This window comes from Eulemur rufifrons, chromosome 28 (genome assembly GCF_041146395.1).
Source record: "Eulemur rufifrons isolate Redbay chromosome 28, OSU_ERuf_1, whole genome shotgun sequence".
NCBI classification, from domain to species: Eukaryota; Metazoa; Chordata; class Mammalia; order Primates; family Lemuridae; genus Eulemur; species Eulemur rufifrons.
This window is the reverse complement of record NC_091010.1, coordinates 25,420,525-25,435,944: the sequence shown is the minus strand read 5'-3', so window position 1 is coordinate 25,435,944 and position 15,420 is coordinate 25,420,525. Positions and strand designations below refer to the sequence as shown.

The following is a 15,420-nucleotide window of genomic DNA, read 5'->3' as shown; positions in this document are numbered from 1 at the left end:
TCTCAGTTTATTAAGATAAGAGATGGTTACCAGATATCTAGTTAGCTCTTTAATTCCTCGATATTTTTCTTTTAAATCTATAATCACAGGGACACTCACTACAGGTAAGCAAATGGCATGACAGCCTAAGTGGCTTTCTCACATTAAACCAGTTTTCACTCTCCTAGCAAGATGCTTGGAACCAGTAGAGAACACCTCATTTAGTAATGAGATAAAAAGCGAAAAACTCATTACCTTTTATTTTAAATTTCAAGTGTGAATGAGCAAAGTGAATACTTTTAAAGACCTTTATTTGGTAATCCTAGCAATTTTTTGCCCATATTGGAGTATAAACTTTATTTAAGACACATTTAAAATGACTTTTGCAATTACAGACAACAATTTAAATTCTTCTAGGCTGGCAAAGTTTGTTAATAAAAAGTATTAGATGTCACTGTCAATTTCAAGCATAGATATTTAAGCAATCAGTGGTAGCAAAGGCCCTCAGTGTCAATGACTTTTCCCTTCCCACAGGGCTCATTTCCTCACCTGTAACCCAGCCCGGAGCTTATCTCATTTTACCTTGCTCAGGGTCACAGATCATCAATGATCCCATCTTTTTCTGTACTTTTAGTGTCTCTTTTTCTCCAATTCTTGAATCTATCAAGTTCCTCAAAACACCCCCCCCCCCCGTCAGCATTGTAATGTCATCTCTCATTTTGGGGTTCATTACTATGCCTTCTGAAAACGTTTCAATGCAGATTCCTCATTTCCTCACCATATTGGAAACTGGCTTCAACTCCTCCAGTCCATAGAATTTTATTGCATTGATATTACTAATGGTCTTCTAATCTCCAAATGCATTATATATATGTTGCACTCCTTCCCTTATTTCACCTTTCTGTAGCTTTTCAATCTTTCTTCTTCTTGAATTTCAACTCCTTGAATTCTCATAAATATGTCCTTTTAGCTTTTCTCCTAGTTTTGTATCAGCCTTCCTGGCCTCCTTTGTATTCATTTTTTTTTTTTTTTTTTTTTTGCCTGTTCCTGTTGATGTTCTTAGCTTTTGTTCTTTGACATCTTTTCACTCTCACTCTCATCTTGGACAACAAAAGACAGTGCTCTGGCTTCATTCATCACTTACACAATACAAATTACAAATCCCTGTCATCCAACCCTGTCGTCAGAAGATCCATATACCTATTGCATTTGCCCTCCCATTTCAATGTCTTATCAACATCTCACACTCAACGCATATAACTCTCAACTCTTTCATCTACTACCTTGCCTACTACAACACCTATATATTTTTTTTTCTATTAACTATCTCACTGAAGAGCGCCTTCTCTCTCTCTCCCATCTCTTAAATCTGGTCAGCCATTAATTTGTGCTGATTCTATACCTAGAAATCTCAACATATTTTGAATATTGTTTTCTTTGCTATGCCTATTATAGCTCCTGTTTAGCAAACTCAGGTTTCTGAAACACGAAACAAATAAAAAGGATAATTAAAAATACAGTGGAACTCCTTTATAATATCAATGATGGAGGATAACACTGACTCATATCAAGATGGGACATGCTGATTTGTGAGAGTAATATCTGGAAAACTATGATGCATGACATATCTCAATGAATGTTGTTTTACCAAAAGTTATATATGCCGTTAAAATTTTGTCACATTTCGTTCAAATTAGGCTAGAATTGTCTTAAGAATTGTTTCAAATTCATTTTTAGTTTCAACTTGGTTTGTACATACAGCCATTGAGAAAGTGACACACACTTTGAACACTAATACAAGTTAAAGACAAAGATGTTTTCTGTCTTCACCAAAGTTCCTTTCCTTTAGTAGATGTACAGTTATGACCCAGCCTACTTTTCAGTTTTATGTTACTTCAATGAGAAATTCTCAGAAGGAATAAGTTTTCCATGTAATAGATTTTAACTTAAAAGTATAATCCTCTTCCTGACACCTGAAATTTGTCCACTGAAGAATTACTTGTGTTGAAACAAACTGATAAAAATGTACTATCCTGTACATATAATAAGAATGTGGAAAGGATGGTGGAAAGGTAACTCATAAAAATTCTGGTTTGGAATATTTGGTTAAAGACAGCCAGCCAGATGTCTGTAAAGATGAGAAATTTTCCTCATCTTTCCTCTTCCCCTCCTATACCAAATATCTCCTTCCACCTAGACCCTAGAAAACCTTATTTGTTGGTTCCTGGGACCACAGTTTTGTTTACATTAAATGAACCTGAATATGTAATCATCCTCAGAGAATTTAAAATATTGTTTCAATGGAAAAATGGCAAACATACAATAAAGGAAAAATAGTAAACTATCATGCTTTTGAACAGAAGTCTATTATTTCAACGATGCAAACAGATCAAATATTTCAGTATATATTTAGTTCTATTTGATTCCTGAGAACTTTCTATGTATTTGTTTTTATAAAGTAGGAGTTCATTAATTTGGAAAACAAATCTAGGCATCAAAATCTCTGCTTGAAATAAATTTCAGATGATAATAATAGTAACATACACATATTGTCACAAGGTGCATCTGGGAAATATATCTGTAAGACACATGTGATAATGATATAATGAATGGTCCAGAAGTTTTTTTTTTAGTATAGTTTTATTATAATAAAATTTTCTGACTCTTATAACAGCACAAAACAATTCAAGTGAGGTTAGCCCCCAACAACATTTTGTCAAAATTTATCAATATAAATTACACTTGTAGATTGTTTTGTTCATAATTAAGGGCATTTTGTATGATTTGACTTATACCTCTTTGTTTTTTTAATGTCATCTTTTCTTGAACAAGCATTAACTGTCAATGTAATTGACACTGAAAATTCATTTTAATTATGTTGTTAGGATAAGATGGGAGTGCCCAGTTGTTATCTTGGATATCTTTGCTTTGGCAAAATTACAGTGAAGAAGCAGTTAAGCTTCAAACACATCACTCAGGAATCAAAAAGTCTAATTTTGTTTTCTCCTTATACAAAACACTTTAGCAAAGAGGTGCTGATTTAATTTTGATTCTTATTCATCTCCTTTCTATTTGGGGTATACTGCTTCTGTAACTAACTGAAAGTTTTCTGTATATTATCCCTACCTCATGAGGTGTTCATCTAATTTATAATATTTACTAATATGATGAATTATAGTGTAAAGTGGAGGAATAAGAAGAAATATGTACCAGGAGTCTGGAATCTTGGATTCATATTCCACTTCTCCAACTTGTCATTCTGTTTATTCATAAGCAAAATGTTTAATTATGATAGCTAATAATATCTTGACTTGAAGGAGACAAAATTTGTACCAGAATTCCACAAATATGTCTTAGATGGCACATTTAAGCTACCATGCCATCTTGAAACAATTCTGACGTTCAAGGAATGTTGGGTGATTGGGACAAATAATCTTACATGAGGACACTGGAAATTTAAACAGAAAGTTTTAGTTCTTCTTTTTCTAGTTAGTGGTGGCAATGCCAGAGTAGTCAATTGTATATAGCATATACACAATAAATATGCATTCAAGAAAGCAAGGCAAGAAGTAAGGGTGAAAAAAGATTTTTTAAAAAGATCAACCAAGCAAAATTAGAAGCATCAACTAATCTGATTTTATTTCATTCTCTCTACATATGAACATTGACAATGAAACTTTTTGGAATGAAACTAATTGGTCTAATAATATATTATTTATATATATAAATTTATCTGTACCTATTTTAAGTCTATGCTAGGTCTAATTGGCAATTAATTGGTATTTGACTTTCAGTCACGATAATAACTGAGTTAGTTTCTTTATTCTCAATTTTGATACTTTAGAACCATATTTGTTCAGAGCAAAAGTAATTCATTTGAAGCTACTTTACTATACGAAGTGAAAAAGGCCAAAGAGAGTAATTCATAATTCTTCATTAGTCTGCGACTACTTCTCTAAGTATCTCTTAAAATGTCAAAGCTATATGGAAGTGAGACAATACTTTAGCTTTTTCCAATACAATTTAAATAATGCTAAAATCAATGGCAAAATTTAATAAAGCTATGTTATAAAAGTACCTACTACAAAGTGATCTGTTTCAATTAAAGAATACTGATGTAAGAAAAAAAAACTTCAAAGTGACACAATTATTTGAAAATTTTGTGTTCCAGAATAAATAGAAGAAAAGTGGTAGGAAGCATTCAGTATTCAAAATGTTATTAATACATGTAAATCTGTCTGATGTACCATGAGTTCACTTATTCCACTAAGATTTAGTCTCACTCATAAAAGTGAATGCAATAAAATTAGGAAAACCATGGGCATATATGGGCTTCAGTCATTTATTCAGACTATGAAATTTTGACTCAGGATAGTTTGTTTTTAGTTGTAAATAATAAGTATTAACAAAGCAAGATTAATAAAATTTTATAATGCTTAAAGTAGCAATATATTAAAGAGAAATGTATATTCAAGAAATCTTTTTAAATATTTGTATCTGCTGTTATTAGTCCTTATATTTTTCCTTCTCCTTCTATCCACAAATAGAGTTTCTAATAGGAAAGAGTTCTTCATGTTCCAAGAAACAGAGTATGAAATTAGTGAATAACAGTAAGCACAAGAAAGCAGCCCAATAAAGTTTTCCTCTGAGTATATAAGCAAGAAATAACATAGAATAATAGTTGCAAAGTCAAAAAGAAATATATTTTTCCCCAAAGGGAAATAAATATATATTGTGAAGTTGAATATAATATAAAAGCTGCAAAGCAATATTATACCCCAGCCAGAAATATTAATTGAATGTCTCAATGCACATTTATTAATGAAACTAACAAATTTTTTAATTAAGGCTAAGCATAAGGTAACTATAATAATGTAGCTGCTGCATAGAAAAATTGAAATAGAAGAAATATAATGGAAAGAAACCAAATTGTTTATAAACAAGTCTTTAGCATTCTACTAAATACTATTTTTCTTTCAATTGTAAATAGAATGTTAGAATATATTTTTCACACAGAAAAACTAATACAATAAAATTTTGAAACCTGTTAATATTTGAAGAGCAAAAATAAAGATACAATTGATAGTCTTTCCTCTAAGATCTGAAGCAAGACAAGGATGCCCACTTTTACCACCTTTATTCAACATAATACGGAAAGTCCTGGCCAGAGTAATTAAGAAATACAAAGAAATAAAGGGCACCTATGTTGGAGAAAAGGAAGTCAAATTGTCTCTGTATGCAGATGACATGATATTATATTTAGAAAAAAACTAAAGATTCCACAAAAAAAACTGTTAGAACTGATAAACAAATTCAGTAAAGCTACAGGATACAAAATCAACATACAAAAGTCAATAGATTTATAAATGCCAATAGTGAATAATCTGAAACAGGAATCAAGAATGCAATCCTATTTACCTAGGAATAGCTACAAAAAAAAAAAAAAAAATACCTAGGAATAAATTAAACCAATGAGGCAAAAGACCTCTATGGGAAAACTGCAAAACACTGATGAAAAAAATTGAAGAGAACACAAAAAAATGAAAAGATATCTCATGTACATGGATTGGAAGAATTAATATTAAAATGTTCATACTACCTAAAGCAATCTAGCTATTCAATGCAATTCTTGTCAAAATACCAAGGACATTCTTCTCAGAAATAGAAAAAACATGGTAAAATTCATGTATAACCACAAAAGACCCCATATAGCCAAAGAAATCCTGAGCAAAAAAAAAAATAGTACCAGCAACAGCAATAAAAAACTAGAGTTATCACAATGCTTGGCTTCAAAAGTATTACAAATCTATAGTAACTAAAACAGCATGATACTGGCATAAATACAGACACATAGACCAAAGAAACAGAATGGAGAACCCAGAAATAAATCCACATATTTGCAGCCAACTGATTTTTGACACAGGTTCCAAGAACACACATTGAAACAACTCCAAGAACAATCTCTTCAGTAAATGGTGCTGTGAAAACTAGGTATCTATATGCAGAAGAATGAAACTAGACCTCTATCTTCTACCATATACAAAAATCAACTCCCCCCCAAAAAAAGACGCAAATGTAAGATCCAAAACTATAAAACTATTGGAAGAAAATATAGGGGAAATGGTTCAGGATATTGGCCTAGGTAAAGATTTTATTAATAAGACCTCAAAAGCATAGACAACAGAAGCAAAATAGACAGATGGGATTGTATCAAACTAAAAAGCTTCTGCACAGCAAAGGAAATAATCAACAAAAAAGAGACAATCTATATAATGGGAGAGAATATTTACAAATTATCCATCTGACAAAGGATTAATATCCATAATATATAAGGAACTCAAACAATTCAACAGCAAAAATAACACATGATCTGATTAAAAAATGGGTAAATGATTGAAATAGCTCTCAAAAGAAGACATTAAAATGGCCAACAGGTATACATAAAAAAAAGCCCTACATCACTAATCATCAGGTAAATGCAAATCAAAACAACAATGAGATATCATCTCACCCCAGTTATAATGGCTATAACCAAAGGGCAAAAATAACAAACATGGGTAAGGATACAGAGAAAACGGGTAACTCTTACACATGGTTGGTAGGAGTGTAAATTAGTACAGATAATATGGAAAACAGTATGGATGTTCCTTATAAAACTAAAAATAGAACTACTATATGATCCAGCAATCCCACTGCTAGATATATATCAAAAAGAAAGGATATCAGTTTGTTGAAAAGACATGTGCACTCCAATGTTATAGCAGCACTCTTCATAATAACCAAGGCATGGAATCAATCTGTGTCCACCAATAGATGAAAGGATTAAAAATGTGGCATATATACACAATTGATTATTTAAGCATCAAAAAGAATGAAATTCTGTCATTTGTGACAACATGGATGAGCCTGGAGGACATTAAGTTGGATGAAATAAGCCAGGCACAGAAAGACAAAAACCGCATGTTTTCAGTCACTTGTGGGTGGTAAAAAAGTTGATCTCATAGAATTCGAGAGTAGAATCATGGTTAACAGAGTATGGGAAAGGCAGGGAGGGAGGGAAGATAAGAAGTTGGTTAACGGGTACAGAAATAGATTTAGGTAAGAAAAATAGGTTCTAGTGTTCTGTAACATAGTAGAGTGACTATAGTTAACAATAATTTATTATATATTTCAAAATGCTAGATGAAAGGATTTTGAATGTTTTCCAAACAAAGAAATGATAAATATTTGAGCTGATGGATATGGCAATGATTCTGATTTGGTCAATACATATTATACATGTATAGAAATATCACATGTATCTCAATATATGCACAATTATTATGCTAATTAAAATAAAAAATTAAAAAGACATAAATAGAAAAGGAAGAAATCTAAGTATTAACAACAAAAATATCTCAGTTTTGTTACTACAACCAATTGAAGTAAATTGAATGTATTTGAAACTGAAAAAGCTATTTAAAATAATTTAAGTATATTTATGGCCGGGCGCGGTGGCTCACGCCTGTAATACTAGCACTCTGGGAGGCCGAGGCGGGTGGATCGCTCGAGGTCAGGAGTTCAAGACCAGCCTGAGCAAGAGTGAGACCCCGTCTCTACTAAAAATAGAAAGACATTATATGGACAACTAAAAATCTATATAGAAAAAATTAGCCGGGCATAGTGGCGCATGCCTGTAGTTCCAGCTACTCGGGATGCTGAGGCAGTAGGATCGCTTAAGCCAAGGAGTCTGAGGTTGCTGTGAGCTAAGCTGACGCCACGGCACTCACTCTAGCCTGGGCAACAAAGTGAGACTCTGTCTCAAAAAATAAAATAAAATAAAATAAAATAATTTAAGTATATTTAAAGCTAAAAATTCACCCTAAGAAATAATTAAACTTCCTTAGAATTAATTGTCCACTGCTTGTGTATTAATAATGTTATAAAGTAAAAAATAATTCAACTATAAATTAGGAAAAAATGATCTAATAGAGTAAAAACCCAACTTGGCTCTAATCAATGTTCCAATGGCAAAGAACGATTAGTATGTACTTTCACTGGGTACATTTGTAAATAACTCACCTGGTTAGCAATCTGCCGAGCGAGGACATCCATCCTTGATCCTGATTCTGATATCAATTTAGCTGCATAGATCACATCAGTTGTATGTTTTAGTGGTCCTTTGCCCCTGAAATAAAAGAATACATATTAGTCATAGTGGTTCATGAAAAAAAAAAAATCTATACCTATGTATCTGTATATATTCACATATATAAAAGATTTGCACTCCAAAGTACTGGCTATTGGTGTGACATACTTTAGTTTTGAACAGGCCCCAATTAGACTCCAGTATTAAATGAAGAAATTTTTTAAAAAAATTGCAGATCTATTGTGTTAAGATTCAGGAAATATCACAAAGAAGATAAACTCCTTTTGATCTTCATTCCCAGGTGTTTATTATAATAAAACTCAGTATAGAGGTACTCTTGGTGAATCTAGATAACTCAAGGCAAAGGTACTGATTCTAGGGGAAAACATAACTTTTGGACATTGTATACATCCACCAGTGCATTTTGATCAGCAGGGCTACTTTCAATGTTCCTCTTTCTTTCTTTCTTTCTTTTTTTCTTTTTTTTTGAAGTTACCAGTTGTTTTTTTTTTTTTTAATTTATTGGTTTGTAATATTTGTACATTTTATGGGTCACAAGTAGTATTTTGTTATGTGCATAGAATGTGTAATGATCAATTCAGGGTACCCATCATATTGAGTATCATTTCTATAATACATGTTGGGAACATTTCAAGTTGTCTCTTCTAGTAACTATAAAATATATTAAATACAAATATTGTTGCTAACTATAGTCACCCTGGTCTGCTTTCAAGTATTAGAACTTGTTCCTTCTATCCAAATGTGTGTTTATAGCCATTAACCAAGCTCTCTTTATTCCCCACCCACTCCCCACACACATACCCTTTCCAGCTTCTGGCAACTACCACTTTATCTGCATAAGATCCACTTTTCTATTAATAGCTCTCACATATAAGTGAGAACATGAGATATTTGTCTTTCTGTGTTTGGTTTATTTAATGTAAAATAATGAGATCCAGTTCTATTCATGTTGCCGCCAATGATAGGATTTCATTCTTTTTTATGGCTAAGCAGTATTTCATTGTGTCTATATACTACATTTTCTTTATATTTTTGTCCATCGAAAGACATTTAGGCTGATTTTATACCTTTGCTATTGTGAATAGTATTGCAATAAATGTGAATACTTAGGTATCCTTTCGGTACACTGGTTTCCTTTCCTTTGGAAAATACCCAGCAGTGGGATTTCTGGATTATATGCTAGTTCTATTTTTAGTTTTTTGAGAATTCTCCATACTGTCTTCTATAGTGGCTGTACTAATTTACATTCCCCAGCAAACAGTGCATGAGTTCCCTTTTCTCTGCATCCTTGCCAGCATCTGTCTTTTTCTTCTTTTGTTTTTATTTTATTTTAGTTAATTAATTTATTTATATTTCAGAATATTATGGGGGTACAAACATTTTGGTTACATATATGCCTTTGCCTTGCCCAAGCCAGAGCTACAAACGTGCCCATCCCCCATACAGTGTGTTCTGTACCCATTAGTTGTAAGTTTACCCATCCCCACCACACGCCTCCCACCCACCCAGAACCCGATGAATATTCCTTCCATGTGAGTACCTAAGTATTTCTCAGTTAGTGCCAATTTGATGGCAAGTACATGTGGTGCTTGTTTTTCCATTCTTGTGATACTTCACTTGGAAGGATGGGCTCTAGCTTCATCCAGGATATATAAGAGCAATTCTGACTGGGATAAGTTAGTATCTCACTGTGGTTTTGATTTGCATTCCTGATTATTAGTGATGTTAGATATTTTTTATATAACTGTTGGCCATTGGGGATTGCAAGCTAACAGTGGCTAATCCATATACACAGCTTGATTAGGCAAGAAAACATTCAGTTGAGGTACAGAATCATGTACTGGGTACCTTTTGTATAATCTTATTACTTCTTTTATCTTGTTTGCCTACGCCTCAGTTCTGGCACTTCAACACCATTATTTGGACGTGAGAGAAGGGGAAAAAAAGGATGGGAAGTCTAAATTCAGAGAGCCCCAGAAAGTCAGTGCGGACTATGAGCACACACCATTCATGTATTCTTCCTTACATGGTTGATTTTTGTCCCTCACTGTTCTCCTTGAATCTGTTTACTTGCTGTTGAGCAGTTTCCCTTTTCCTGTAGTCAAAGTAAAAGGTGGTATATCATAGTAGTTGAGTATGAATGCAGAGTCATACTATGCTGGACTATTTCCCCAGAACAGACCGGGGAAATCATTTTGTGCCTCCAGTTCCTTGGTGGGAACAGTAGCATTCACCACTTAGAGTCATTCTAAGGATTATATGAGTTAATTTCTGCAAAATGCTCACAATATTGCTTTAAACAAAGTAAGCATTCAAAAATATAAGTTGTTATTGTTGTTGTTACTTTAATACAATTTTCATTTCTAATGCCATGGAATGAAAGTTGGATTGATTTCAGGATTTTGCAAGGTAGGTAAAAAGAAAGAAGTGCATTTCGTATGTTTTTGGATCAACTTTCCATGTGTTCCTTGAGTGACTGAATATTTTGGTACAAGAGCAGCATTTATGCAGAGTAAAATGGATATTGTCTTTGACACATTACTGTGAAAGGGTAGTCAAACACCCCCCTATCTAAATCTTTTTACTGGGAGCTCTATTCTTTAAAGATGTGCAGCTGGACTGGGTTACGATAAGAACGTATTTTCTATCTCCTCTTTCCTAAGAAGATAGATGATTACCTGAATGAAAGTAGCTGTTCCATCCACTTAAAACCACTCCTCTCCTTATCTCCTAACCCTCTACTGAGAATCATCACACTGACTGTCAGAGTTTTAATTATTGGATTTCTGTTCCTTGTCCCTAGCAGAGAATAGGACACTGAAAGAACAGCTCTCTAAAGAAATGGTTTTGATGTTTCAGGGGGAGGAGGAAAAATAAGGAAGGTGGGGGAGAGGAATAAGCTAGTCAGGGTGATAAAAGAAAGATTTTGTGAGGACAAGATACAGTGGAGTTAGAAGAGAAGGAGGTGAAAACAATGTGTCCATGTCTTATTTCTACCTTAGACTGACCTTGAGGGTAGACACCTTAATGTTAAATTTGATAAGATGTGTTGTTAGAGGAAAATCTTTGTTCACTAAGAAGAATAGCACTATGTGGTGATAAAAGACAGAGGGGATTCATACAAAGCTGAATGATCAGAGAACTCTGCATTGGAAAAACTGAACACGAAAATGCTTGTGCTCTGTATGCCAAGAAGGTACTTTCATTGCTCTTTTTCCATGGTGCCTCTTAAAATCATTATAAGCCAGTTTTTCTGTATAAATGAAACAGCAAGGCTAATACAATGAAATCCTGGCCTCATGGATGGTTATTATCATACTTTTCCTCTGAATCTGCTGACAAAGATCGCTTTGTAATAAAAAAAAATCAACATTAATCATTACACTATTTGAGTTGCTCTTATCAAATTTACTTTACACGTCAGACTGGACTAGATGGTATGTACACGGTTATGTTCAAGAAAGGCATTGCATTTCATTATTTTGATGCATCTCCAGAGAAAGTTAAAACTTAAATAAAGCTGTCTAAGCTCCCAAAAGGTAATGAATCAATTTTCAAGGTCTTAAACAATAGACAAAGGTTATTTCTAAGGAGAACAGCTAAGGTGCTCACAGCTTAGACAATAGACAGAGAGTTACATCTAAGGAACGCAGCTAAAGTACTCTTCCCCTCAAAATAATATCTCTCCCTGCAAAAAAATCCCTGGGCTAATGAAGGGGAAATTACCTTTAGCTTTAAATGCACACCTTGTTACAAGACCACTACCTTAAACACATGTAGAACTTAAAAGTGTTGGTAATACCCTATGACAGACAATAATTATTCTCTTCCTCATGTTCTTAATTAAATGTATTGCCTGGCAAGCTTCCTACTGAGTGCCAAAAATATATGCACATTTTATAAATGATTCCGTATCATGCCAAGCTTCCAGAGAATGCTACAATTACTGAAACCATGATAAATTTTTAAAATTTTCAGGCTGAAATGTGCTATGTAATGAAGTCCTTTTAAATTGGGAAATATATTCAAAGGTTGTTTGCTGCCTTCATTTTCCTAATAGGTTCCCAGGATCTCCTGTCAGCAAATGGTATCTTAAATCTTGAATTGGATCCTACAGAGAAAGATACACAGACTAGGAAGGGGTAGATAGAGGAAATATTTTAAAGAAATCAGAGGCCAGAAATTTTTAATAAACAGTTATAATAATAATCTATCTTTCTAAAAAAAAAAAAAAGGGGGTAGACCAAGCTCTGAAGTACAGGGCCTGCCAAATGACATCTATGTGAGGTAATGCATATGTTAATTAGCCATTCCACAATTTATATATATTTCAAAACATCATGCTGTGCACAACAAATATATATAATTTTATGCCAATTTAAAGAAATAAAATGTAATACAAATAAATTTTTAAAAATATAGGTTAGAGGGAAAGGCTGCAATAGCCCAGTGATGGTGATGCTATTACTGGCTTACCACAAACCTGCCAGCCATTTCTCACACTGTCCCATCCTTGACTCTCATCCCTTTCCCTGGACTCATCCCATTTCTGGCATTCAGCCTCCGCTCCTTTCTCTTTTGATTTGCACGAGGAATAAGAAGATGGTTCAGATTAGTAACAGCTCAATTAACTAGGGCTCTGGTTTAAAAACAAAAAAATACCAAATGTTTTCATTGACTTATTTTGTCTTTTTAGGGACAGAGAATATCTATGAAATAATTTGATATTTTTCTACTACTGATCAAAAACAAAACAGAGAGCTTAATTGTATCATTTACATTTTATAGTCCCTAAATCTTTCATAACATAATATCATTCTCCTTTTCAAGACTGAAAACATTCCCTTTAATCTTCTTTTCTATTGATATTTATATAGAATAAGTCCCATGGCATTGTGGTTCACTTAATAGGCAAAAACTATGATACCATATATTTTCTTCCATAATAATAATTAACACATTTAGCAATTTTTACATGCTAGGCACTATTCCATACATAATTTTATCAGAATCATAATTCTATAAATTTAGTATTATTGTCCTTATTTTGAAGATGAGGAAGCTGAGAGAAGTTAAATATATCTTGACCCAGTTATGCAGTTAGTAAGCATTGGAGATATGATTTGAACTCAAAAAACCTTGCTACAGAATCTGCTTTTAACAACTATGCTATACTGCTTCCCATAAAACACACTAAGTTTTAAAATATTAAAAGATCTCCTTAGATATTGATGGGCATTACAATGAATGCATAAAGAGCAAAGACCGGGGTTAGATTTGGGTAATGGGTAGTTAGGTTGTCAAGTACCAGAGACTTGCTCACACACAACAGCCTTAGGGAATACAACCTAAATCTATGTCCCAGTACAATAAAAAATATGCTACACTGCATAGAATTTTAGGGTCATGGCAAATAGTTGAAATGCCCCAGTATCCTTTAGTCTTGGGGTTTCTTTCTTGAACTATTATTACTTTTTTCTGTCTCTTATGCCCATTACATTTCCTCCCTCTCTCCACTCCCTGGATTCCAAACACTGCAATCCATCTCAGCCAATACGTGTGCCATGCTACATGGGAGACTGCACTTTGGTGTTTATTTATAATATAACGAATGAAACTTTTATCTGAAAGTCTTAGCTTTAGGTATAGTTATTTATTTATTTCTAACATTCAGATTTAGTGCTGCAATAAAGTAGATTGAAAGGAGTAGAGACTTGGGAAGGCATTTTGTCTGCATCTCAGTACCAATACTTATTAGCCAAGTAGACTTTTCTGGTCTGAGTTTATTTTCTTTACATTAAAATAATGATTGTGATATTTGTCACATGGTAAGGAACATAAAATCAAATGTTTTACACAATATTTGGTATATAATGGGTGCTCATCAAATGTGATTTTTTTCCCTTCTTCTTTTACAAATAATGTTTTGTAAAAATTTACCTTTTGATTTTTTTATTTAAAAATTATAGTACTTGCCAGATAATATCAACTGAATTGATGAAATTGAGTTCCCTCTCACATTTGCTTACAGTATTATTCTGCAAAGCCATGACTATAATATCATTTTACTAAGACAAAAAGTATATAAAATATATACAAACATAAATCCTGTGTGTGCATGTGTATATGTAGTTGTTATATTTTAAGGTTGTTCTTTAACTCCTAATACAGTTTATTTACATTTAGGGACAGATTTTTGTGGTAGTATAACTTCCTTGGATTAATGATTTAGCTCTACAAAGGTACTATCAGAATTCCCTTACTTGTAATTCCATTTCAGATACACACACAAAAAAGTAATTATCATGGAAGGAACCATAAATGATGAGATGAAGAGAGATACCAGACTCAAGCAAGGACATGCTGTTCTTCTACTATTCAAACATGAAATTTTAATTAGGGAACTTTCTCCCTCTGGATGTTACTTTCTCTTGTAAAGTGTCATTCTCAAGTTTTGAGGACCCTATAAAAGTCCTTGGAAAATCACCTAGTGAATAATCAGCTCACAATCATCTTGAGTAATTAGTATCCTGGGGAACCTTTGGGATTCCAGTCTGAAAAAGGTGTTGCTCCATGAAAGGGGGAAAGTATTTGTCTGAGCATTATATGTGTATACGTGTATGTGTGTGTGTATGTACATATGTATGTATACATACACACACATATAAAAATACATATATTTCTCATTTCTGCTCTTCTTATTCTGTATTATTCAGAGTAGCCTAACTGCTATAACAACATCAAAACATCTCAGTGGTTCAACATAATAAAGTTTATTTCTCTCTCACATATAGTAGAGGTGGATTGTGAGGTGGTGGGTTGTGTACCGCGTACTTGTATTGGAATCCAGATATCGTCTATCTGTAAGAACTCGCGTCCCCTAAGGCTTCAGAGCCCTCTGCTGGATCCGCTGCATGTGGACATCCAACACCAGAAAAGAATGAGAATAAAGGATATCATAGGAGGCTTTAGGGGTCAAGATAGAAGTTGGCACACATCACACCCACTCACATTCTATTTGGGCCCAGAAAGCAAAGAAAACAGGGTTTTGTGAACTCATAGCATTGTCTCTGCCCATGTTCCCAGGGGTGCTAAAATCACATACATACATATATATATATATATATATATATATATATATTTTTTTTTTTTTTTTCATTTCAGCAACACAAGGCTGTGTTCCTTGTGAAAGGAAATTTGGGTGTCACAAAGTAAATAGGAAAACTTGGAAAAGAACTAAGGCCCTTCACTAATACAGCTGAAATTAGAAGACATATACTCTGCCTGGGCAC

General features: G+C 33.3%; 1 protein-coding gene across 1 annotated transcript in view; it reads right to left on the bottom strand.

The window, feature by feature from the left end:
* CTNNA3 (catenin alpha 3) overlaps nt 1–15,420 on the bottom strand; it is a 1,434,719-nt gene that overhangs the window by 43,280 nt on the left and 1,376,019 nt on the right. The window contains exon 15 of the mRNA XM_069460558.1: nt 8,041–8,146. Within this exon, the coding sequence (XP_069316659.1) occupies nt 8,041–8,146 (106 nt within the window). The remainder of the gene's footprint in view (nt 1–8,040; nt 8,147–15,420) is intronic.